The 24,227-nt window shown below is 35.2% G+C and overlaps 1 protein-coding gene across 2 annotated transcripts in view; it reads left to right on the top strand.

Annotated features, from left to right (window-relative positions):
• RAB28 (RAB28, member RAS oncogene family) overlaps window positions 1-23,680 on the top strand; it is a 92,570-nt gene extending 68,890 nt beyond the window's left edge. The window contains exons 5-8 of one of the 2 annotated variants that reach the window (XM_030864223.2): window positions 7,655-7,758; window positions 12,486-12,563; window positions 21,385-21,479; window positions 22,732-23,680. In XM_030864223.2, the coding sequence (XP_030720083.1) occupies window positions 7,655-7,758; window positions 12,486-12,563; window positions 21,385-21,474 (272 nt within the window). In that variant the 3' untranslated portion in view covers window positions 21,475-21,479; window positions 22,732-23,680. The remainder of the gene's footprint in view (window positions 1-7,654; window positions 7,759-12,485; window positions 12,564-21,384; window positions 21,480-22,731) is intronic. The other variant, XM_030864222.2, reaches the window with a different exon arrangement.
• The last annotated feature ends 547 nt before the right edge of the window (window positions 23,681-24,227 follow it).

Here is a 24,227-nt window from a genome sequence, read left to right as displayed (position 1 = left end):
TTATTTTATATTAGTTAAGGCAATCTGTATTAGTTAAGGTAATGCTAGATGCTATAAACAGACAGTCCCTAAAGTTTCAATATCTTAACACAATAGAAATTTATTTCTTATTTACATAAAGACCAAAACCAGGTACTGCTTATCAGTGGCTCATCTCCCTTTCAGGAACCCAAACTCCTTCCATTTTCTGCCATTTTCAACAGTTGGCTTCATGGGTTACCATGAAAAAGGAGAGTAAGGACTACCATACATGGAAGGTTTTTATGGGTCAAGCCTAGTAGTGTTGCATATCATTTATTCATTACTTTGGTCAGAAGTTAGTCTTATGGCCACAGCTAACTGCAGGTCGTACTGGAAAATGTAGTATAGGTTATGAACAGCTATCCAGTCTGCTCAACTTATACTTATGTGTCTGTTCTACTCTTCTTTATGTCAAAAACAGTGAAGGATCTTAGATTTTACCTTACTTAGAAGCTAACAAGTTAGCCTGCTACTGCCATGGATACTGGCAGAAGGCATGAGGCTCCTGGATCAGAGATAAAGGAATTTATTACTCCCAGCATAGCAAGTAGGGTGAGCTCGATGTTTGTGTTGGTTCCGCTAGGACAGTGTGAGGGGACCCACACAGATGATCTGTATCTAGCGGTTTGTCTCACAGCTGAGGAATCCTGAACTTAGGAAATCTATCTCTTTTATAATGGTCTCCAAGTAAATCTCTGAACTTTGCTCTGGAGAGAGATATTATCTTTATTATACCAGATGACGAACAAACTTATACTTTATTCCTGAGGGAGACACTCTCTCTTTGTAAGTTGCCATACAAACATCCTTGAAAGAATAGTCCGAAAACAAAGCTGTCATTCAAAAATTTTATTTTTCTCAACTTTAATTTTTAAAAATTTGAGTATTTTCCTTGCCATCTGTTAATGCACATATATACATATATAGTATGTTTACAGAGTAGGAGTTTTATTATATGCAATTTTATACTCTTTAACATCCTGTACTATTGTGTATTTCACTTGATAGCCTTTCTCCAAGCTTTATTGAGATATAACTGGCATATAACATGATGTAAGTTTAAGGTATACAGTACATTGATTAGATACACATATATTTCATAATGATTACTACCATCATCACCTCATATAATTAACATTTTTGTGGTGAGAACATTTAAGATTTACTCTCTTAGCAACTTTCAAGTATATAATACAGTATTGTTAACTATAATCACTATGTGTACATTAGAATCGTAGAACTTATTCATCCTATAATTGGAAGTTTGTACTCTTTGACTCACATCTCATTTCCCCTAACCCTCAGCCCCTGATAACCACCGTTTCTACTCTCTGTTTCTGTGAGTTTGGCTTTTTTAGATTCCACATGTAAGTGATATCATACAGTACTTGTCTTTCTCTATCTGACTTAACATAGTGCCCTTAGGTTGCATGCATGTTGTCACAAATGGAAGAATTTCCTTCTTTCTCATGGCTGAATAATATTCCATTGTTATATATGTGTATGTATCACATCTTTATTCGTTCATCTGTTGACAGACACTTAGGTTGCTTCCATGTCTTGGCTATTGTGAATAATGATGCAATAAACGTGGGAGTGCAGATATCTCATTGAGATTCTGTTTTTATTTCCTTTAGTTATATATACCTAGAAGTAAGAGTGCTAGATCATATGGTAGTTCTGTTTTTAATTTTTTGAGGAACCTTCATACTGATTTCCAGAGTGGCTGTACCAATTTACATTCCCACCCACAGTGCAAAATAGTTCCCGTTTCTCCACATCCTTACCAACATTTGGTATCTCTTGTATTTTTCATGATAGTAATTCTAACAGGTATGAGGTGGTAGTTCATTGTGGTTTTGATTTGCATTTCCCTGATGATTAGTGATGTTGAGCATCTCTTCGTGTACTTGTAGGCCATTTGTATGTCTTCTTTTGAAAAATATCTATTCAGTTCCTCTGCCCATTTTTAATCGGGTTGTTTGTTTCATACAACTATTGAGTTGTATGAATTCTTTATATATTTTGGATATTAATCTCTTATCAGGTATATGATTTGCAAATATTTTCTTCCATTCCATAGGTTGCCTTTTCATTTTGTTGATGGTTTTCTTTGTTGAAAGCTTTTTAATTTGCTGTGGTCCCACTGTTTATTTTTGATTATTTGCCTTTGTCTTATTATCAAATACAAAAAAATCATCCCCAAGACCTCACTTACTAGTCATGATTTGTTTTTTTGTTTGTTTGTTTGTTTTTTGGCCAGACTGTGCAGCTTGCAGGATCTTAGTTCTCCAACCAGGGATTGAATCCGGGCCATGGCAGTGAAAGTGCCGAGTCCTAACCACTGGACTGCCAGGGAATTCCCTTTAAGTTCATAATTTTTAATGGCCAAAGAGTATTGTATTGTGGGGTTGTATCATAATTTAATTGTATTTCTATTCTGGGACATTTACATTGCTTCCAGTATTTTTTTTTTTATATTACAAATGACTGTGGTGAAGATCTTAATTTATAATTCTTATTATACATCCCTAATGTGTTCCTCAAGATAAACTCTTCCAAATTGTCTTACTTGGTCATAGAGTAGAAATGTTTGTAAGGCTCAACACACATTTTTGAGTCACTTTTCAGAAAGCCCGTAGTACCAGCTCTCAGCAGCACTGGGTTTCTTCTCTCTCTCTCTCTTTCTCTCTCTCTCTTTTTTCATTTTGAAAGGTGAACTCAGTACTTCATTTTTCTCACTTGCATTTCTTTACATACTGAGATTGAATAATGTTTTCACAGGTTTATGTGAAACATTATAAAAGGCCATTTAAGGTGATCTAACATTCTGTAAAATATCATTATTAGTTACATTTCTGAGAAAATGTTACTTCTTAGTGGATTGTTAATATTCCATGAATCCCTGAAATGCGCTTTTGTTAGTATCTCTTTCTTGCTGTAAACCTAAATTATAAAATATGAAATACTGTAATTTGTATTTTTTTAATTTATTAAACTAAAAATTGTACATATTACTCTTTCAAACAGCTTTCCAAGTTGTTATCAAAATTATTCTTGTTAGCCAAAGTTAATTGGCTTCTCTTAAGACTTCTATTTCACATACCATGTGATTTTAAGAACATGGCAGATAGACTTAGTATCTTTATAACTTATTTTCTTTCTTTCCATTTTAATTTCCAGGTCAGGGTAAGTGAGCTAAGTGATTTTTTTTTTTTTTTGCACAGTTGGTTTTGACAGTGAAATATTTGGATTTTCTTGTCTGTCTAACACAGTCTTAGAATTTTTTCATCTTCATGATTTTTTATCCGCATTTATGTCAGCTACACAAGAAAGCCTTTGACATTGATGTAGTTGATTTACCTCCTGCATTCTTATCCTATACAGTTCTGTCCTTCACTTTTCAGACCCCAGTTTCTGTTCTTTCTTAACTTCTGAGATCGTTCCATTGGGCCTTCAGGAACTTACAAATAAGGTATCGATAAAATTCTTGTACATATTCTCAACATCTTTCTTTTTTTTTTTTTTTTTGGTACGCAGGCCTCTCACTGCTGTGGCCTCTCCCGTTGCGGAGCACAGGCTCCAGACGCGCAGGCTCAGTGGCCAAGGCTCACGGGCCCAGCCACTACGCGGCACGTAGGATCTTCCCGGACCGGGGCATGAACCCACATCCCCTGCATCGGCAGGCGGACTCTCAACCACTGCACCACCAGGGAAGCCCTCAACATCTTTCTTGACAAACGTTTTAAAACTACTTCTGTCACTTAGCTCTCCCATAATGACAGTGCTGCTGTCCCCTGAAGCTCTTTCAAATGTTGTCGTCCCCTTCTATATCTACTTTATTACTATTACTGGAGTAGTGGTAACTGGTAGTTACCTTCTTGTTACATATTGCTCTTTCCAGAACATTCTCCTTCATCTTCCCTAAAAACCCTTAGATTTGAATATCAAGCCATATGATTATACCTCCTGCTACTTATATTTCTTGGAGTTATCAGCCAACCCCTGAATCACTGCCTTGAATTTCTTGAAGATTTTGGCTTTGGGTCACAGTCACTCCACTACTATTGCTATCATGATTCTTGGTAATTTTAGTACACATACAGATTATCCTTCTAATACTTTTGTGTCTCAGTTCCTTGAATTCTTCATCTGCCATAATCTTGCCACCCACCTACACTAACATATTTGTTCTGGAGACCTAGTCAATATTAGTTTCCATACTCTCTTCATAATATCAGTTATCAGTTTCATGTATCCCAGTCTATTATTTCCTGTCTTTCCACCTCACATCCTTTGGTAACCCAATTCCAGTAATTTTTAAACCTATATAAGACCTTAACATCAGTTGATCTTACCAATTTTTCGTTTTCCTGAACCCCCCTCCTACCAACTTAAATTCCATGGTCTATCAATATAATCACTCCCTTACATTTATTATCTTCAATTACTTGCCCTTCTTTTCAGTAATTGTACATGACTGAGAAAACCCCAGCTCTACTTAAATGCAAATCCTCATCTGCTCAATACCTCCATCCATTGCAGCTGAGTGTACCTGGAACAAAACCTGCAATATACTGTCTCATTTAAAATCCGAGTTAACTATCTTCAAGTGATTTCTCTTTATCTTGTTCATCCCATGTCAAATCCATTAGCATTTCTTATTCGCTTTTTATTCCAAAAATATATTGAGAATTTGCCCCACTTTTTACCATCTCTCTTGCTCCTACTCTTGTCCAAACTACCATCTTCTCTTTCGTAGATTTTTATTATAGCCCCCTCGATGGCTTCTCTGCTTTACATTTGACTACAGTTTATTCTCATCACAGCAGCCCAAACCTTTTAAAATGTAAGTCAGATTACGTCTTTTTTTTCTTTTTCCTTACAACCCCCAATAGCTTCCCATCTCTCTTACAGTGACCTGTATGATTCCTGGCTTTTTAAACTTCATTTCCTGCTGTTTCCCTCTCTTGCTAACTCTTTTCAGCCACTCTGGCCTCCTGGCTTTTCTTTGAATCTCCTAAGTGTAATCTTCCTTTAGGGCCTTTTTCACTGCAGTTCCCTCTGCTTGGAAGGCTTTTCCCCAGATTTCCTTGTTCTTAGCTTTCTTAAGGTCTTTGACCTACCTGTTTGAAATAGTAATTCCTCTCATGTACCTTTATTTATTTTTTTCATAAGATATATCAGCATTTGCCATACACTGTAATTTACTTGTTCGTCTCTTTTCATTAAAATGTCAGTTCATTGTATCTGCAGCCCCTAGGACAGTGCCTGGCCATAGTAGGCACTCAAATATTTGTTGAATGAATGAATGAATGATCAATAAAGTGGTTATCCATTGAAATTGTTAAGCATACTTTAAGCAGGGTGTAGTATGGTTGCGCTAAAAGAAGTTGCATGTTACAATGTTAATGCCTTTGTCCTTCAGTTGCTTAGATATTGGAAGTATATACACCAAAATGTTAACAGTAGTTGTCTCTAGTTAGTGGCATTTTTTATATCGTTTTCATAATTGTCTTTCAGATTTTAATTCCATTTTCAAAAATAAAATACAAGAACTAGCAAAATGATGTTGTTCACTGAAGGTCATAAGGGAGATTAAATCATAGCAGTAAGATTGTTATCACATGTATGTTAGATGAATACTGTATAATAATTTTAAGGATGCTTTTAAAAATAGAAGAAATGAAAGAATTTACCAGTATCTCACTGTAATTTCATCTTCAGAATTTACATTTCTGCATTTTTTAGAGTGAAGTACTCTAGTAACTAAGTCCTCTTAAATGTTCTCACTAAATTCTAACACAATAGAGGAAAACTTTATACTCAAGCTCTGTGAGGGCTTTTCCTATATCTGCTATAATTCTCAGAGTCTTGGTTATTTAAAATAACTTTTATGATCCTTAATGGTCTTTTATGTTCATAATACTGGTGGTGATTTTTTTAGGACCTGGATTGTATCTTTTTCATCTTTGGGTTCTCACTGCCTACCACAGTGCTTGGTATATAATAGGTACTCAATAAATGTTTATTGAATAATTTTTTATCAATTGATCAGTGATCGTATTAGTCTCTCATGGTTATCTTTGTTAGGAGAAAAACTTTTGCTTGGCTCGTAAATCCCCCAATGCTTATAGTAGTTTATATAAGTAGTTGAGGAGTTGTGGGGTGGGGCTGAGGGGGAGGGAGAGAAGAAAAAAGGAAGAAAAGACACAATGATAGACTCTTCCATTAGAAAAGACAAATGCACATGTTGAATGACAGACTTTATTTTTTTTAACTGGACAGTAATTTCATTGGGGAATTTTCCTAGTGACATGATTTGTTCTTACTCTTGTTGAATTAGGAAAGTATTTTAACTTCAATATTATGATAAACTAGATGTATAAATGTCAGAGCTAATAGCTTAGTATTTTAGTCTTCTACAAATTGATGCCTGTGGTATCTGGACATTTTTTGGCCTCTTCTTGTAAATAAAGTCTCAGTGATGTTTAAGGAATAGCAACTTGTGGCCAGAAAAGAAAAAAAGCTGCATATTATCCAAGCTAAGCAATATAAATGGGGCTAAGGAATCCCTCACTAGATCAAAAATTTCCTAGAGAAAGATCTCTTGAGCTTACAAACTAAAGACCTTCAATATAATTTTAAATAAAGCCTTTTATGTAGTATGAGAGCAATTTTTAGTTGATAATCAATTGCCACTATTATGTAGGCTTACTAGATTTGCAAATTTACAAGTTTTTACAAGTTGGTTGGGTCCCTTCCTCAGGAAATCAGTTTAAGTTTTTTTTTCCTATATTGACTCAAAGAGCCTAGTTGTCCTTAAATCCTGTGAATATATTTGCCTTATAATTTGACAGCATTGAGTGAACACCCTTATAGGGTCTGTAGTGTTGTAAAAAGAGAAACTGTTCAATAAAAGATCACATTTGAAAAAATTAGACTGTGCTGGATAAAACCAGTATTGGATATGAGTACTATGCTTTGCTTTAAAGCACCTACAACTATTCAAGAAAATATATCCTGGCCCATTACTACTTTCAAAATGGATACTTTTAGTTTTGGAAAGCAAATGAGCTGTATCTTTGTGAAATTAAACCATGGCTGTAAATAAAGTAAATATACAATGAAATATAGGTATCTTTTAGCAGAAAATTAGTCATGCATTTGTGTTAACATTAACGTTTATAGAGATTACAAAACTATTGTAATTATTAAAGTAATTAAACTATCAAACCAGATATGCTTGAGTAAGTGCATGTTGCAATTAATCACTATGTTTAAACACATTATACTAAGTAGATCTTTTTTGAGTATCATCAATGTGCCTGAAGCTATATAGATAATAGGAATGATAGCCTTCAGTTTTTTGAGCACTTATCATGTGCTGGTCCTTATGCAGTAAACATGGATTAATTCTCAAAGAACTCTATATATGATAGATACATTTGTTATTCCCAGCTTTTAGATTTAGGGACTGAGGCATAAAGAGGTTGAAGAAATTGCCCAGAATTACACAGCTCATATCGAAGCTGGAGTACAGTACTAGAAAATAAGTCAAATTTAAACATGTTAAAAATGTATTGATTAACTAATATTGAATTTTGTTCTCTGTTTTTGTTCACTTTTCTAGTTGATTTGGAGCATATGCGAACAGTAAAACCTGAAAAACACTTAAGGTTTTGCCAGGAAAATGGTTTTAGTAGCCACTTTGTCTCAGCAAAGACAGGAGACTCTGTAAGTAAAATAATGAATACTGAATATTACAAGTGATGTTTTACTTTTATTTTCATAGGAAGTATACTTCTATTACTTAACTTTTGGAACAAATTAATTCCTGTTAAAGACATAAAATATCAGGTTAGATATAACATGTTTATTCTATTTATGTTCCTCTTATAATTCATTTAACATAATTTCATGGTTATTTTAGGGAATTAAAAAATACAAAAGTTAAAAATAATATAAATCACTCATAATCTCAGCATCCAGAGATGACCATTCATAACCTCATATGATTCCTTCTAGTCTTATTTTTCTGATGCTCACAAATATTAGTGCTTCTGCCACTAGTGCTAGTGAATTGCATTTACTGAGTGCCTACTTTGTGATGGGCACTGTACTACTCTGATTATCTCTATTTAATTAAATTAATTTATTTTTTCATATTTGACTGGATGTTTATTGTGTAAATCACCATAACTATTTAAATAAGAAACTTAGAATGATGTTAAAATATTTTTGAAATAGTCCAAAATATCTTCACATATAATTTAGATTTATTTTCCAGCAATCCTAACTGATTTATCTCTATTTTATAGAATAGTCTTAGAGAGGTTATGTTGTGGGGGTCCAGGGTACACAGAATAAGTGGTGGAGATAGGATTTGTAAACATAAGGATTGACATTCCAGGGTTCACCATATAAATCATGCTAAATGTTTATTAAAAAGAAAATTGAGATCATAATATAGAAATAATTTTGTTTTTTTAATTTAATATATTTATCTGTAGAAAATTTTATGTCACTTAATATTACTAAATAGATTTAATAATCCATTAGAGTTAATAATCCGTTAAGTAAATGTTCAAAAATTTATCCAACCACATCCCTATCGTTGGGTATATAGATTATTTCTAAGTTCAGTACATTGTAAAATTTTGCAAAATTTCTAATGTAAAATTTTGTCCATAAGCTGTGATGTTTTGATTATTTCCTTGGAAGGGAATTGAGACCTATTACCAAATTACCACCAGGAAGCCTACGTTAATTTATACTACCACCAGCATTGTATGAGTGCCATATCACTGTACTCTTTTTAACATTCAGAATTTATTTATTTATTTTTAAATCTTTGTCAATTTGGTAGACAAGGAAAAAAAGGTATTTTGCTATTTAAATTTGAATTTCTTTGCTGTTGAGTTTGAAATTTTAAAAATTTAATTACCTATTAATTTTCTGCTTATTATCTGTTTATAATTTTCTATTGCTTTTTAAAATTTCCTATGACCATTTTTATGTTAGGGATAACAGCCATTTGTCATAATTTTTGCAAATATTTTCCACTGCCCAGGTGTTTGTTTGACCGTTAATTTTCTTGACATTTTCAACCAAAGGAAGTTTGAATTTTTTTCTGTGGTTTAATCTTTTTGATGTTCTTCCTGTATGATTTCACTGATGGTTTTTATGCTTAGGGTAAATATTAAATATTTTAAAGGGTATTTAATCTTTTGGGGGGGTCAGACTCATCTAAAAATGTGACATTTTGGAACCCTTTCCCCAGGATAATGCAAACACGGGCACATACCCACATGTGTCATTTAAAAAATATATAATATCAATATTCCTTGATAAATCCATCCATGGATTAGGCTTTCACCCTCATGTATCTTCCTGGGGGTCTTTTGTCAATTTAGAATTATTTTAACTTCCAGTATTTTAACTTGTGTTTAAACCACTTAGTATCTTTTGTGCACTTATGTTGAACCACCTGTAAAAATCCCCATTGTTTTCTTTTTAAATTCAACTTTGAAATGGTTTGTTCTTGTGAAGTCACTTTAAGACTTGCAGTCATCTCCAATCCCAGTTTACTTCGCTTCATTGCTTAGCGAGTTGAGCTCCTGGCTTACTGTACTTTCTCTAATACTACCTTTGTCATAATTCTTAGTGATTTCAGTATCTTTGTTTTCCACCCCACCTCAGCCACAAACTCCCATGTATTGTCATTACAAATTACTGCAGCCCTTCTGTTATCTCATATTGCAATATCAGGCATCCTAATCACTGACCATCTTGTCTTTCTGGCTCACATCCTTGAATGCCCTAACCCAATCAGTCTGAAACCCCAGCAGGACCTACAAGACATTGATCCTAACACTTTTTCAATGTCCTCCTTTCATGTCCTCATTTTCCTTTCTTTGTAACTTAATCTCATGGCCAATCAAATCACTACCATGCATATACTGTCAAGTCCCTTTCTGCTCATTCACTTTATCTGACTCATTTGGATAAACCTTAACCAAGCCCCTGCCTTTATATGGTTACACTCTTGTATTTGAATGTGGTCAGAGAAAAAAACCCAGAGGCATGCTGGAGGTTTCACTTACATTTCACCGTAGCTAACCTCAAGTGGGCCCTTAATGCTGCTCAGTAATTATGCATGTCCTTAGGCCATTATCTGTCCCCCTCACCTATACCACTGTTTCGTAGCTTCTCTTCTCTCCTCAGATCTTCAAAACTTCCTTGTCCATTCTCTCAGCTGATGCCCTTGTTTCTTATTTTATAAAATATTTTCAACAAACAGAAGACAACTTGCACATAACTCCTGCCACCACATCTACCCCAACTCTCCTTCCCACCCCATATCCCTTCCCGTATCTTCTGTCTCCTCCAAGGTTACTATGGATCTATACTCCTAGCTAGGGTCAACTCCTCCACTGTGCATTAGTCCCATTTCTCTTTGCCTAGTAACAAACATTGCTTAGCAATTCTCACTCCTGCATCATTTTTTTTTCTATCTACTGGATTATTCTATCAGCACACAAAATATTATGACTTATCTTAAATACAAGAAAACTCTTGATCCCACATCTTTAGCTATTGCTTACTTCCCCCCCAGTTACCAGTGGAATGTTTTGAAAGAGTTGTCTCCAGTTCTCTCCTCCCAGTTTGTCTTGAGCAGTTCCAGTCAGACTTTTGCCCCCAATATTTCACCCCAAAATGCTCTTATTAAGGTCTACCAGTGACCTCCTTTTTGCTAAATTCAGTGGTCAGTTCTTAGTCCTTATCTTACTTGATTTAGTTGCAGCATATAAAATAGTTGATCACTCTCTGCTCTTTGAAATACCTTCTTCACTTAGATTCTAGAGTACTACACCTCCTGGTTTCCTTCCTACCTTGCTAACTACTCTCTTAGTCGCCTTTGCTAATTTCTTATCTCTCCAACTTCTAAGTATTGAAGTGCCCTAGGCTCAATCCTTGGATATCTCTCTTTTTTAAACTTATTCTCTTAGTGACCTCATCTAGTCTCATGGCTTTGGCCAGACCTCTTTCCTGAACTCCAGACTTATATACCCCAGCACTCCTGTTTAGGTGTCTAACAGCCAGTCCCAATTTAATTCAGGTCCAGAACTGAGCTCTTGGTATTCCCTCTTCAGATCTCTCACAGTCTTCCCCACTTAAATAAATGGCAGATCTTCTACCAGTTGCTAAGACCAAGAAAATTTTGGAGTCATCTTTGACTCCTGTCTTTCTTTGACATACCACATCTATCACCAAGTCCTGTTGGTTCTACTTTCAAAATATATCCATAATCTGGTGACTGTTTCTTACCATCTCCACTGCTACCACTTAGTTTCAAGCCTCCATCATCTCTTACATTAGTGTCCTTGATGATTTCTCTTTTTTACCCTTGATCTTCTATAGTGAATACTCAATACAACAACCAGGTTGACCTTGTTAAATAGAAGTCACATCAATCCACCCTCCATTTCACTCAGAGTGAAAGCCAAAGTTCTTCACATAGTTTACCAGATCTTACATGATTTGTACACTCTTAATCTCTCTGCTAGTTTTCTTCTTACAATCCCCTTTTTCTCTCCATTCCACCGCACTAGCTTTCTTATTTCTCCTTGAACATTGACCATCAGTGAACTATAATATATAATGCTCTTCGGGGTACAAATGACATAAACCTTTTGGGGATATGTATCTCTTTTTGATTAGGGATCGAAGTTAAATTAGTAAAGTTGTGATAAATATTCAGTAAGTAATCATGAGATAAGTAGGGATAAGAATATGATAGAGCACTTACAGAACAAAGACAAGTTATGCATTAGAGTCGGTGACTGATTCGTGTCTATAGATTTTTGTTTAATGATAATGGAGTATGCTGCTCATTTTCTGTTTGATAAAATACAGTAAAGATTATAAGTTTTTTGCTCAAGAGATATGGAGAATTTATTAAAATTGATGAGAACCACAAAGATTATTAAAGAGTTGTGAATTAAGACCTTTGAAGATAGGCTAATGCCAGATCAAAAGACTATTGTAGAACTGGCAGCGAGAAACTTTACCCAGGTAGTAAAGTATAGACTAATTTATTTTCATTTTCTTCAGGACTTATAGGAGTTTGTTATTATGCTAGTAGTTTTTTTTTTTTAATTTGGTAGCTGTAATTAATTGTCTTATGTTAAATCTTTAAAAGCATAAGTTTTTAGGGATAAACGTATATTTAGACTAGTTCAGTGAAGTGTATGGCTTTTCAAATTATGGTTTAATCATTTAAAAAATTATTATACTTAAAATGTTGCTGTATTTGACAAATAAAGCTATTTTTGGAATAACCTGGTACATCATATTTTTTGCAGTTTTTGCTGTTTATCACTTTTTAGAAAGTTCAATTTATTTGAAGGTAACTTAAACATGCCTGTTTTAAATCATTTAAACCTGTTTTTGTTATGTAGGTCTTCCTGTGTTTTCAGAAAGTTGCTGCTGAAATCCTTGGAATCAAGTTAAACAAAGCAGAAATAGAACAGTCACAGGTGATTATATTGAACTGTATATTTTAAAAAATAATTTATTTCTTAAAAGACATTAATTTTCACCCTGAATCCTTTTACATTCATGCATTCTATGTACATATCCCTAAAAGCCTTAAAAATAGATTGTGTGTATGAATCAGTGTTTATTGCAGAAGATGGAGGATGTTAACTTTTTGCCAAATGATGGAACCTCATTGAAACCTCATTTTGTCCGTTTTGTTGGAAAAATGAGATTAATGCAATAAAAATTTCATCAGTGGTTAAATAATGGGTTAAGGAACTGACTGTATTATTTTGTATTTCTTTATTAAAGTTCTTCTTCCATGATTACTGTACAATATCCTTTTTATATTTTATACAAAATCCCAACTATAATATTTATCAAAGGTTAGTCTTAACTGGTAAGAATTTACCCCATTTGGCATCTTCCACGTTTGCATTGGTAAAACATTAGTTTTTCTAAAGTCTTGCTCTCTGTTCTTCTCTAAAAGGTCCTGCCTTGTAATGATATTAATTCTTCATGTTATTTTATTGTTAATTTAATAATGGTATTAATTATTGAGGCTTTCTGAATTCTTTCACTATTTGTAGACAGTTCTCTTAGACTAAGAAATAAATATGAATACCAATAATCAAGCATTTAAAAATACCACTACAATAGCATACCAATTCACATGTTTGATTGAATGAAAAATCAGAGCAAGAGCCTGTAGTTTAAAGTCAGGCTTCGGAAGTGATTTGCTTAGAAGCAACATATAAATTACACTTTCCCTTAATCCCCTCCACTCTGTCCCTGCTCTGTGAAGCTAAAAAAGGTATAACAATCTTTCCCCATCGTTAAATTTTTCTTTTATTCTTTTAGAGTTAGTTCTGTCATGGTCACTCTTTGTGTGTGCATGTGTGTGTGTGTTTAAATAACTTGAGCAGATATCAATTGAAAATTGTTTAGGGAGGGTGGGAGGGAGGGAGACGCAAGAGGGAAGAGATATGGAAACATATGTATATGTATAACTGATTCACTTTGTTATAAAGCAGAAACTAACACACCATTGTAAAGCAATAATACTCCAATAAAGATGTAAAAAAAATAAAATAAAAAGAAAAGAAAAAAAAGAAAATTGTTATGCTGATATGGCTGTTTCTAGAATTTCATTAAAATATTTGGAACTCTGGAAATCTGCTACTTTTATTTCTCATTATTCAAAAGACATTTCAGCACTTACTGTGGCCAGGCACAGTGTTCCGATATTTGTGCCATATAAATTGCTCCCAGACACAAAAATAGCTACTTCGTTTTGGCCTAGGAGGATGGATACAAGAAAGAGAAATTACAGTAATTTGCTTGATAGTACTGACCTTGGCAGACCCCAGAGGTCAAGTGATTCCTCTGCTTTTTAGCTTCACTTCCTAAATGATGTTTCTCCCTGGTTAGATAGTCTATGAATGATTATCAAACAATCATAAATGATTTATTGGTCATATAAGTGTGGTTTAGTGGTAGATTCAGAGGAGATTTAAAAGAGTTTAAGATGCAGTCCCGGGCTTCCCTGGTGGCGCAGTGGTTGAGAGTTCGCCTGCCGATGCAGCGGACACGGGTTCGTGCCCCAGTCCGGGAAGATCCCACATGCTGCGGAGCGGCTGGGCCCGTGAGCCATGGCCACTGAGCCTGCGCGTCAGGAGCCTGTGCTCCACAACAGGAGAGGCCACAACAGTGAGAGGCCCGCGTACTGCAAAAAAAAAAAAAAAAAAAAAAAGATGTGGTCCGTGCTTTCAGTGAAGAAAATTAATATGTGCTAGGCACTGTGTTATCTCATTTTACCCTTATAATAACTCTGTGGGGCAGGTGGCACTTCATCATTTTATGGGTAGAAAACTGAGACTGTGGAGAGGTTAAGTAACTTGATCTATTAATCTACAGCTAGGCAGTGTTGGAGCCAGGATTTGAACTCAGACCTGTCTGATAGCAGTGCCCCTAATGTTTCCATTCCGCCATATTAGGGGAAGATTTACTGGGTAGTTTGTAGTAGGGAGTTGAAAAAGAAGCTGGCATGAAAAAGTTGAAAGCTTAGGTTGTATTTTGGAAACAGAAGAGTAGTTTGGTTAAAATAAATGACGATTTGTGTTGGAGTGTGCAGGGAATTTGAGAAAAAGATTGTGGAGATTTATGAATGCCAAGTTGATAAGTTTTATCTCATGTATTGACAGTGGAAAATAATTTTAAGCAGGGAAATAAATGAAAGCAGTTTTTAGATAGGATTAATCTAATGGGATTTGTGTGTGTGTGTGTATGGATGTGAAAGAGATTGAAAGCAAGGAGACTGGGTTACTGTCCTCATGTGATAAGGACCAGAATTGGGGTGGAAGGGAAAGAATGGATGTAAGAGACATTTCACAGAAGAATCAATAGGACTTGTGGAATGACTGGATAAAAGGGAGAAGTCCAAGATCACGTTGAGGTTTCTCACCTGAGGAATGGAGAACAGGGGAGACCCAATGATGAGGCCCCCCTGGAGGAGAAGGTGTACTGGTGTGGCACAGGAGGCTTCACTGAGAAGGGAGTGTACATCGCTTGAGCCCCAAAGCGGTGCTTAGGTTCAGTGACAACTCCAGAGAGATGGCGTAACTGGGATACTTTTGAAAGACAGAGTTCTAGGGAAACTTTATTAATATTTGTAGCTCACTCTTAGTCACAAGAGCCAAAGAGTTACTGTTTGGACTTTAGAGATGGACTTAACATCTAGGCATATTTTAACAAAAGCAGCATCAGATGTGTTAACTACATAGTTCCCCAGCCTCCCTATACACCCCACCTTGTTTGTTAGTGTACCCCATCTTCTTTATTATGCTATGAAGTTTAATTCTGTCTTCAGTTTCTTGGTGCTGACTTTGAATTCATTCATTTGAAGATGAAGTCAAGCTGCTAGAGCCCTTCTTTATTGTGTTTGTCAGAATCCTTTGTATAGGAAAACCTCATTCTCCATTCCTGAGATCAATGAATTTGGTGTTTTTGCCAGTTAAATTATTTATTTCACAGTGGAAACATTTTTGAAAGTTCATTATTTTTTTAAATTTTATTTATTTATTTTTAATATTTTTAAAAGTTCATTATTTTTAAAAGATGTTTCTAAGAACCTACTTGCAAGCTGTGTTAAGCACAGTTTTTTTTTTAATTGAAATGTATTTGACACAACATTTGACAGGACAACATCTTTCTTGTCCCCCCCATCTCCTGGAAACCACCATTTTATTCTTTGTTTTTACAAGTTTGGCTTTTTAAAATTCCACATATGAGTAATATCCTACAGTACTTGTCTTTCTCTGTCTGACTTATCTCATTTTGCACAATATGCTCAAAGTCTCTTCATGTTTTCACAAATGAGAGTCCTCCTTTCTCCTGGCTGAATAATATTACATTGTGTGTATATATATATATATATATATATATATACACACACACACACACACACACACCACATTTTCTTTATTCACCTATCAATGAACACTTAAGTTGTTTCCATATTTTGCTTATTATAAATAACACTGTAATGAACATGGGGGTGCATATACCTTTTTGAGTTATTGTTTCATTTTCTTCGGATAAATACCCAGAGGTGGACCTGCTGGATGGTATGGTAGTTCTATTCTTAACTTTTTGAGGAAACTCCATATTGTTTTCCAGTAGCTGCACCAATTTACATTCCCACCCGTAGTGCATAAGGGTTTCCTTTTCTCCACATCCTCACCAGCACTTCTCTCTTATATTCTTTTTTTTTTTTTTTGTGGTATGAGGGCCTCTCACTGTTGTGGCCTCTCCCGTTGCGGAGCACAAGCTCCTGACACACAGGCTCAGCGGCCATGGCTCACGGGCCCAGCCGCTCCGCGGCATGTGGGATCTTCCCGGACCGGGACACGAACCCATGTCCCCTGCATCGGCAGGCGGACTCTCAACCACTGTGCCACCAGGAAAGCCCCCTCTTATATTCTTGATGAAAGCCATTCTAACAGATGTGAGGTGCTATCTCATTGTAGTTTTAATTTGATGATTAGTGATATTGAGCATCTTTTCATGTACCTGTTGGCCATTTGATGTCTTCTGAAAGTTCATTTAAAACCAAAGAAGTTCAGATTTTGTATCTATAGAGAGTGGGGGAGTAGAGAGGAAAGGGAGGGAGGGAGAGAGAGAGCTTATGCACCTGTTTTCTGTAGTTTTTATGTCATTTGAAAGATTCCTGAGGGAATTCGGTGTCACAAAGTGATAAAGTGTTTTGTATTATTTTATACAGAAGGAGCTAGACTATAGACTCACCAGTTACACACAAGTTGACACTATAGTAATTTCATTTGTGACAAATATTTATAATAAGGTTTTAGTCTTAGTTCCATTCACTGATTATTTAAAGAGATTCTGCTATTTTAATTCTAACCTAGATTATTCCTGTTTGGGAGTCATATAAAATGAGTTATCAACACACTTTACAAGCTTTTCAAGGAAGGGAAGAGGGAGAAAAGAAAGGGAATGCAGCTTATTAATACAGCAAACACTTTTTGAGAGTCTACTTTTTGCCAGAACACTAGAATCTGGGATACAAAGATGAATAAGTTAAAGTCCTTGTCCTCAAGGACTCCCAGAATACATGAAGGCAGACAAATATGTTAAGTATGCTCTAGATGCATTTTTTACAATTCCCAATTAGTGGCATTTTCACTGGCCAGTTAATAAACTATGACTTTGTTTGGTTTGAACTAGGTATGCATTAGTTTATTTTCTTTTTTATTGAATTATAGTTGACTTAAAATATTATATTGGTTTCAGGTGTACAACATAGTGATTTGATATTTTTACAGATTACACTCCATATAAAGTTATTTAAAAATATTGGCTGTATTTCCTGTGCTGTACATTACATCCTTGTATTTTATTTATTTTATACCTAGGAGTTTGTACCTCTTAGTCCCCTTCCCCTATCCTGCCCCTTCCCTCTTCTCTCTCCCCACTGGTAACCACTAGTTTGTTCTCCATTATCTGTGAGTCTATTACCGTTTTGTTATATTAGTTTGTTTGTTTTATTTTTTAGATTCCACAAATAAGTGAAAGCACATAATATTTGTTTTTCTCTATCTGACTTATTTCACCAAACATAATAGTCTCCAAGTCCATCCATGTTGTTGCAGATGGCAAAATTGCATTCTCTTTATGGCTGAGTAATATTCCATTGTGTGTCTGTATGTGTGTGTGTTTGTGTGTGGCACATCTTCTTTATCCATTCATGTGTTGATGGACACTTACATGACTTCCATGTCTTGGTTATTATAAATAATGCTGCTATGAACATTGGGGTGCATATATCTTTTCAAATAATGTCTTCATTTTCTACAGATATATACCCAAGAATGGAATTACTGGATCATATGGTATTTCTATTTTTAGTTTTTTGGGGACCCTCCATAGTGTTTTCCATCGTGGCTGCACCAATTTGCATTCCCACCAACAGTATACTAGGGTTCTCTTTTTTACACATTCTTGCCAACTTGCTATTTCTTGTCCTTTTGACAGTAGTCATTCTGACAGGTGTGAGGTGATAATCTCATTGAGGTTCTGGTTTGCATTTTCTTGATGATTAGCATTGTTGAACATATTTTCATGTGTCTTGGCCATCTGTATGTTTTGTGTGGAAAAATGTCTATTCAGGTCCTCTGAACATTTTTAAATCTGTTTTTTTTTGTTGTTGTTGTTTTGTTTTTTTTATATTGAGTTGTATGAGCTTTTTCTATATTTTGGATATTAACTCTTTATCAGATATATCATTTGCAAATATTTTCTCCCATTCATTAGGCGGCCTTTTTGTTATTTAATGCTTATTTAATGTGGCCTTTTTTTGATGCTTTCCTTTTCTCTGCATAAGCTTTTTTTTTCTTTTTTTAACATCTTTATTGGAGTATAATTGCTTTACAATGTAGTGTTAATTTCTGCTGTACAACAAAGTGAATCAGTTGCACGTATACATATATCCGCATATCCCCTCCCTCTTGCGTCTCCCTCCCACCCTCCCTATCCCACCCCTCTAGGTGGTCACAAAGCACCGTGCTGATCTCCCTGTGCTTCTCTGCATAAGCTTTTAAGTTTGAGTATGTTCCATTTATTTATTTTGCTTTTACTTCCCTTGCCTGAGGAGACAGTTCCAATAAAATATTGCTAAGACCTATAGATCATATTCCATTTTTTTTCTTTCACTATTTACTTTTAAAATTTATTTTTTCATACAGTTTCAAAACCAGATGGGATAAAACCATGTAGATAAACCTTGCGTTTTACAGATTAGGAGATGGTGAAGACCAAAGAGGTGAAGTAACTTGCCCAAAGTTGTGAATGTTACTGGCAGCCTATAATGGCACATTATACAGAAAAAAAAGCTCCCACTGTGTGTCAAGTATCATGCTTTTCAAAATGTTATATCCATGCTTTTAAATGGTAACCTATAATCTCTGCACTTTGAATTTGTATCAGTCATAGTATTCTTTAATTTATTTAATATTCTTTAATAGTTTACACATCTGTTTTCCATGCTAGACCCTTATGCGTCTCAAAAAACAGAGATCATGTATTATTTATATGAATATTTCCAATACCTAGAATAGTGGTTTGCTTTGAATGAGTGATAGTGACAGGTGTTTCAGCTGTCAAAGTATGTTTACTCCATATCCTGAGCATGATAAACTATGACTTTTGCAAAGGTAAATTTGTTACTACTATCTGGACTAAAACACAGTTGTAGAATTGACCAAATTTATCTTTAGTGTCTTCTGAAGAGTCAGTCTCTACTGCTTATACCTTACCTCAACTCCTAGGTTGCTTGCTTTCTTACCCTTATGGAGAGCTACCATTTCCAGTATCCGCTCACAACTCTTCGACAAAACAAGGGTTAAACTGGTGTTCAACCACACAGCTCCCTTCCTCTTAGGGCCACTGCATTATTTTCACTCAACTGACTAATAGCAGAGAGTAATTGAGTGTACTTTGTGGCTCCAAAAATAAAGGTGGGTATTTTGTAGGAAACATTTTCTCTGAAAATGTCAGTGAATGAATGACTTGTAAACAAGCCGACTACTGTGAAATCACCTATCATGAAGTTTATGACATGGAAATTATGCTTTTTTTTACTCATAGAAAGCAAAGCTCTGAATATGCAGAGCTTTGGTTCTGACTTCCAGTTCAGGAACTTTGTGCAAAGCTTTATGTCAAACAGCCAAGGCCCCCAAGAAAGATGTTGCCTTGTTAGTTCTTCATTAATTTGATGAGAATTAATGGTGAAAATCCAAGTCATTTATGTTAGTCAATAACTTTGACCAGAATGTCTTGACCACAGGTCAGTAACCTGGTTGTGTTTATAGGTTAGGGTTTAAACCATCATTTTGGAGGATTAATGAGTTGCTTACTGATTATGAAAATCCCTTCTCTTTATTGTAACCCATAGTTTGGTGTGAAACAATTAGTTTTGGGGAGGCCAGATGCTGGTGTTCAGCGTTGCACTGATGTACCCTGCCTCATACGTCATGTGGCAGTTGGTAATGCTTCTGTTGATAGCATCAGGCTGAGTGCCTAGTAAATCATGAGTCTTATCCAGGAGTTAATACTGCCTGCTAGAGAACTGAAGCAGAGCCCATCCAAGGCTAATATACCGTAGTGTCCTGTTCATTCACTCTCAGTTGTTTATCCTGTCTTTATAAACATTATCACAAGCAGCAACCTGATTAACATGTTTTTTTCTGTATGTGCTAATTAATAGATGCTATTATGAAGGAAGATATTTCTGAAATAAATATTTGAATTCATTAAAAGCGAGGATAGTTTCAAGTCCAAAAAATTGGGGGAGCGTGTTATCTCTGTCATATTTGTCATATGTGGTCTTTTCATCTTAAGGGTTATAGCAATCAAAAAACCTAACTAGTTTTGATTCTTTATTTAGCGAAACTCTTAGATATTTGAAAACAACAGCTGTTGTGCTTAAATATTGTATGTCAGAATTTTTTTTAAAATGATAGAAAAGTGTGTTTTGAACTTATTTATTTCTGTATGGAATTTGGAAACATGGAGGTTAGGGTTGTGTGAGGGGTGGGGGAATGAGCTTCAAAAGAAAGTCTTTGAAAAGTAATAAATATTATTAAATGTAAAAACTGTAAATGACATATAGCTTCCTCTGATTTATGCATCCTCTCCCCACCTTCAAAGAAAATGAATCACTCCTTCTTTGTTCCCACAACATATTTTTAAGTCCACTAGTAAAGCACTTATCTGGTATGACAACTAGCTGTGTACATGTTCTCTTCCCATTAGGTCCATAGCAACTTATGAACAAATCCTGTGTAATTCATCATTTGTTCCTAGTGTAGAGCAACTGGCACATAGTAGATCCTCAGTAATGTTTGTAAAAAGAAATTGAATTGGTACCTTGGCTGCACTTTAGCATAGAAAAGCCCCCAAATTCTTAGTTGCCCTCTGAAATATTGGGCGTTATATATATTATGTGTAATTGTGATATCAAAAATAGAACCCACAGCTTCTCTGAGAGGTTCAGTAGGCATGTCTATTTCAGTAATTAAATAGAATTGTAGAGAACAATGTTTCTTGGATCTTTGTTCATTTTCTTTACTTTTATATGCATATATTTTGCTATTTCTTTTGTGACATGTTTAAATTTATGTGTGTATTTCTTTTTCTCCTTTGGTGTTTGTTCCCTTCTATTTTCAGTCATTGAGTAAACTTTCCATTTTTCTTTCTTTTTTTCCTCTTTCTTCTGCATCTTATGTTGTATGGAATTGACAGCATATTGTCAGGGCAGAAATAGTGAAGTACCCGGAAGAAGATAATCAACATACCAACTCTGCTCAGAGTAGAATCTGTTCAGTACAGTAGTGCAGGTATTAATTGATAAACTGTTGCAGTTTGGGGGAGGAGGGTGGGGAGAACTAGTGAATGCTGTCTTGTTCTTTATTCTTTAGGAATAAAGAAGTTCAAATGATTATTGTACATTACTGGGAATTAATATTGCATAAGTCCTGGTTTAGAACTTTGAAAAATTGATCCTTTGCTGGGAGACTTATGACTTACACAAGGAATTGGGAAGAAATTAAAATAATATTTCAGTTACTTTCAAATGTATTTGTCTTTATGGTTGTGTTTATTACATGTGCAGTGAAGTGGAGAATTGAGGTAGTTATTTCATTATTCATTCCTTACCATTTTTTCCTGAAATAGCCTGGTAATTGAAAGAGTATTTTTAAAATTTGCCTTGAGTTACCCTTCTTTGTCTGCTTGTGTGTGCAGAGTTAGTAAAAGAGTTGAAAACAGTAAAGGATGTGTTTTACTTTAAATAATTACTTAGAGATGAATGTTAGGGCATATTGCTAAATTCATTGTTTAAGATATTCCTTGAAGTGTGTGTTAGAGGGAAGGAAGGAAGAGTTAAAAGTGTCTTTTGGTTTAAATTATTTTAAAAACATGAATATGAGGTAATTTTCTAACTTTCTCATTATTCTATATTTTGTTAGAGTCATTATTCATAACCAATAGTGAGCTATTTGGAAGTAAGTTAGGAATTTGGGAGAACAGTTTTAAAAATTGGGTTGCTTAAAACATTTCTTCTTTATATGTAACTTCTCTGACATTTATATCTCTTCACTAACTCACAAATTGATAAACGTTCTTTAAAAAGTTATCACTGGATATAATGATTTATGGAAATATTAATAAATAATATTCTTTGAAATGGTGAGATCTTATCTATTAAGATATATAAATGATTAATTTTAATTCCTTTGCTTTAAATTATAACCAGGGCTTAATTTTTCATATTGATTTGCCAATTTTTTATTAGACTTTTGGTAACCTCAAGTTATTATTGTCATAAAACCAGAGAAGACTCAGTAAAAGAAATGCTATTACATCCTTAACAGAATTACCCCTGCCCTGCTACTCCCTCACCCTCCACCAAAATATATCCCAGCTTGACCTTAGTTGGTCCTGGCTGGTTCTTTTAATATCAGCTCCTGCTTCATTTATGATGTCTATCATCAGGAGTTCACCAAAGTTCAGAAAATAAAAATATACTTTAAGGAGCTCTTTCTAAATGTTCTGATGTCCTGATAATAACTTTGTTTTCTTTTATGACAGAGGGTGGTGAAGGCAGATATTGTAAACTACAACCAGGAACCTATGTCAAGAACTGTTAACCCTCCTAGAAGCTCTTTGTGTGCAGTTCAGTGAGCACATTTTTCTTCTGTATTGATAGTTCTGGCTCCCCTTCGCCTCTGTGTGGGCTCAAGGACCTGTAGAAACTTGTTTTATCAGTGACCATCTCTGTAGTTCAGTTAACGCTTTCCTCTCAACTCGCTTCATCATTGCCTGTTGCCTCAGCCGCAGGCAGCTCCTTGGACTGGAAAAAATTCAACTTTGGGACCACACACTTTGAATTCAAAATGGAAAGCCCGTTCTCTGGAATTAGACTGCTTCATTGAAAAAGAATAATGTTGGTTCTCTTTATGTCCTCACTTCTTTTTTCCCTGATGTAAGTTGTTTTAAACAAATATGAAAACTATCTAAGTCTTGATCATCAGCCAGGATTTTGCCACAGCACAGTTTCATACTCTTATCTGAACTCATACCTGGCGAAGTATGTTTCAGAGTACAAACATTTAAACGAGTAATATATTTTATCTACAGATACTTAAGAAGGCATTCTCTTGCTGTCTGTTGTGAGTGAAAATATATAAAGCTGTATCTAACTGAAAATGCTTGAAATAAAGCTATAATAGAAATATTTTTTTCATTTTTTTAAAAAGAGCCTAAATACTTTATATTTTAGCTGTAGCTCACAAAGTAGTGAGTATTGGATATTGTATTTTTATTATTGTATCATGATCATTGCGTGTTGTGTAATACTCAGGTTAGATGGCTTTGTGAATTCTGATAAATGTTCAGCTGATGCTCCATGTGGACTTTCTCCTGCCAGCTGTGTAAGAGTACTTCCAGAATGAATTATGACTATTGTTGGATCATCGTGGATCAGACTGTACCTGATGTTCAGATGTTTTTCTCCTGCAAATAAATTTATTTAAATTACTTTGGGGGGAGAATTTTCTTTCAGCCATCTTCCCTTTAGTTACAGAAAAACAAAGTGTTTTTGGATACAAATCAGTGATCATGTGAAGTTTAATAAACATTCAGTCACGTAGAGTTGTTAGGGTATTTGTTGGACTAGTTAAAATCAGACCCCATAGCCTGGCATTTCAGGAGCTCCATATCAGCTGCATCCTACCCACCTACCTTTTCTCATGCTGCTCTTCGGTGTACTGCCTGCCTCTGTGCCAGTGGAACCACGGCTCACTCCTGTGTGACTGATGCTTTCTGATGCTCTGCCTTCCTGTCTTTGCTGCACAGGTCCTTCTGCCTGGAATTCCTTCCCCCTCTCTAAATGTCTGCCTTCTTTCAGTCAGCCTTTAGACACCATGAGGGCAGGGCTCTCTCTGTCTTGGTAACAGTTGTGTTGCGTTTTTTGTGTGCAGGCACAGTGCCAGGCTGGCATATGGGTGCTCTGTATTGGCCACATCGAAACGGGATGAATGCTTCTCCTCTGCAAAACCACTGCTGTCTCCATAGCTGCAAATTCC

The sequence above is a fragment of the Globicephala melas genome, chromosome 5, assembly GCF_963455315.2.
Source record: "Globicephala melas chromosome 5, mGloMel1.2, whole genome shotgun sequence".
NCBI lineage: Eukaryota > Metazoa > Chordata > Mammalia > Artiodactyla > Delphinidae > Globicephala > Globicephala melas.
The sequence above is the reverse complement of the archived record's forward strand: the minus strand, read 5'-3'. Positions and strand labels throughout refer to the sequence as shown.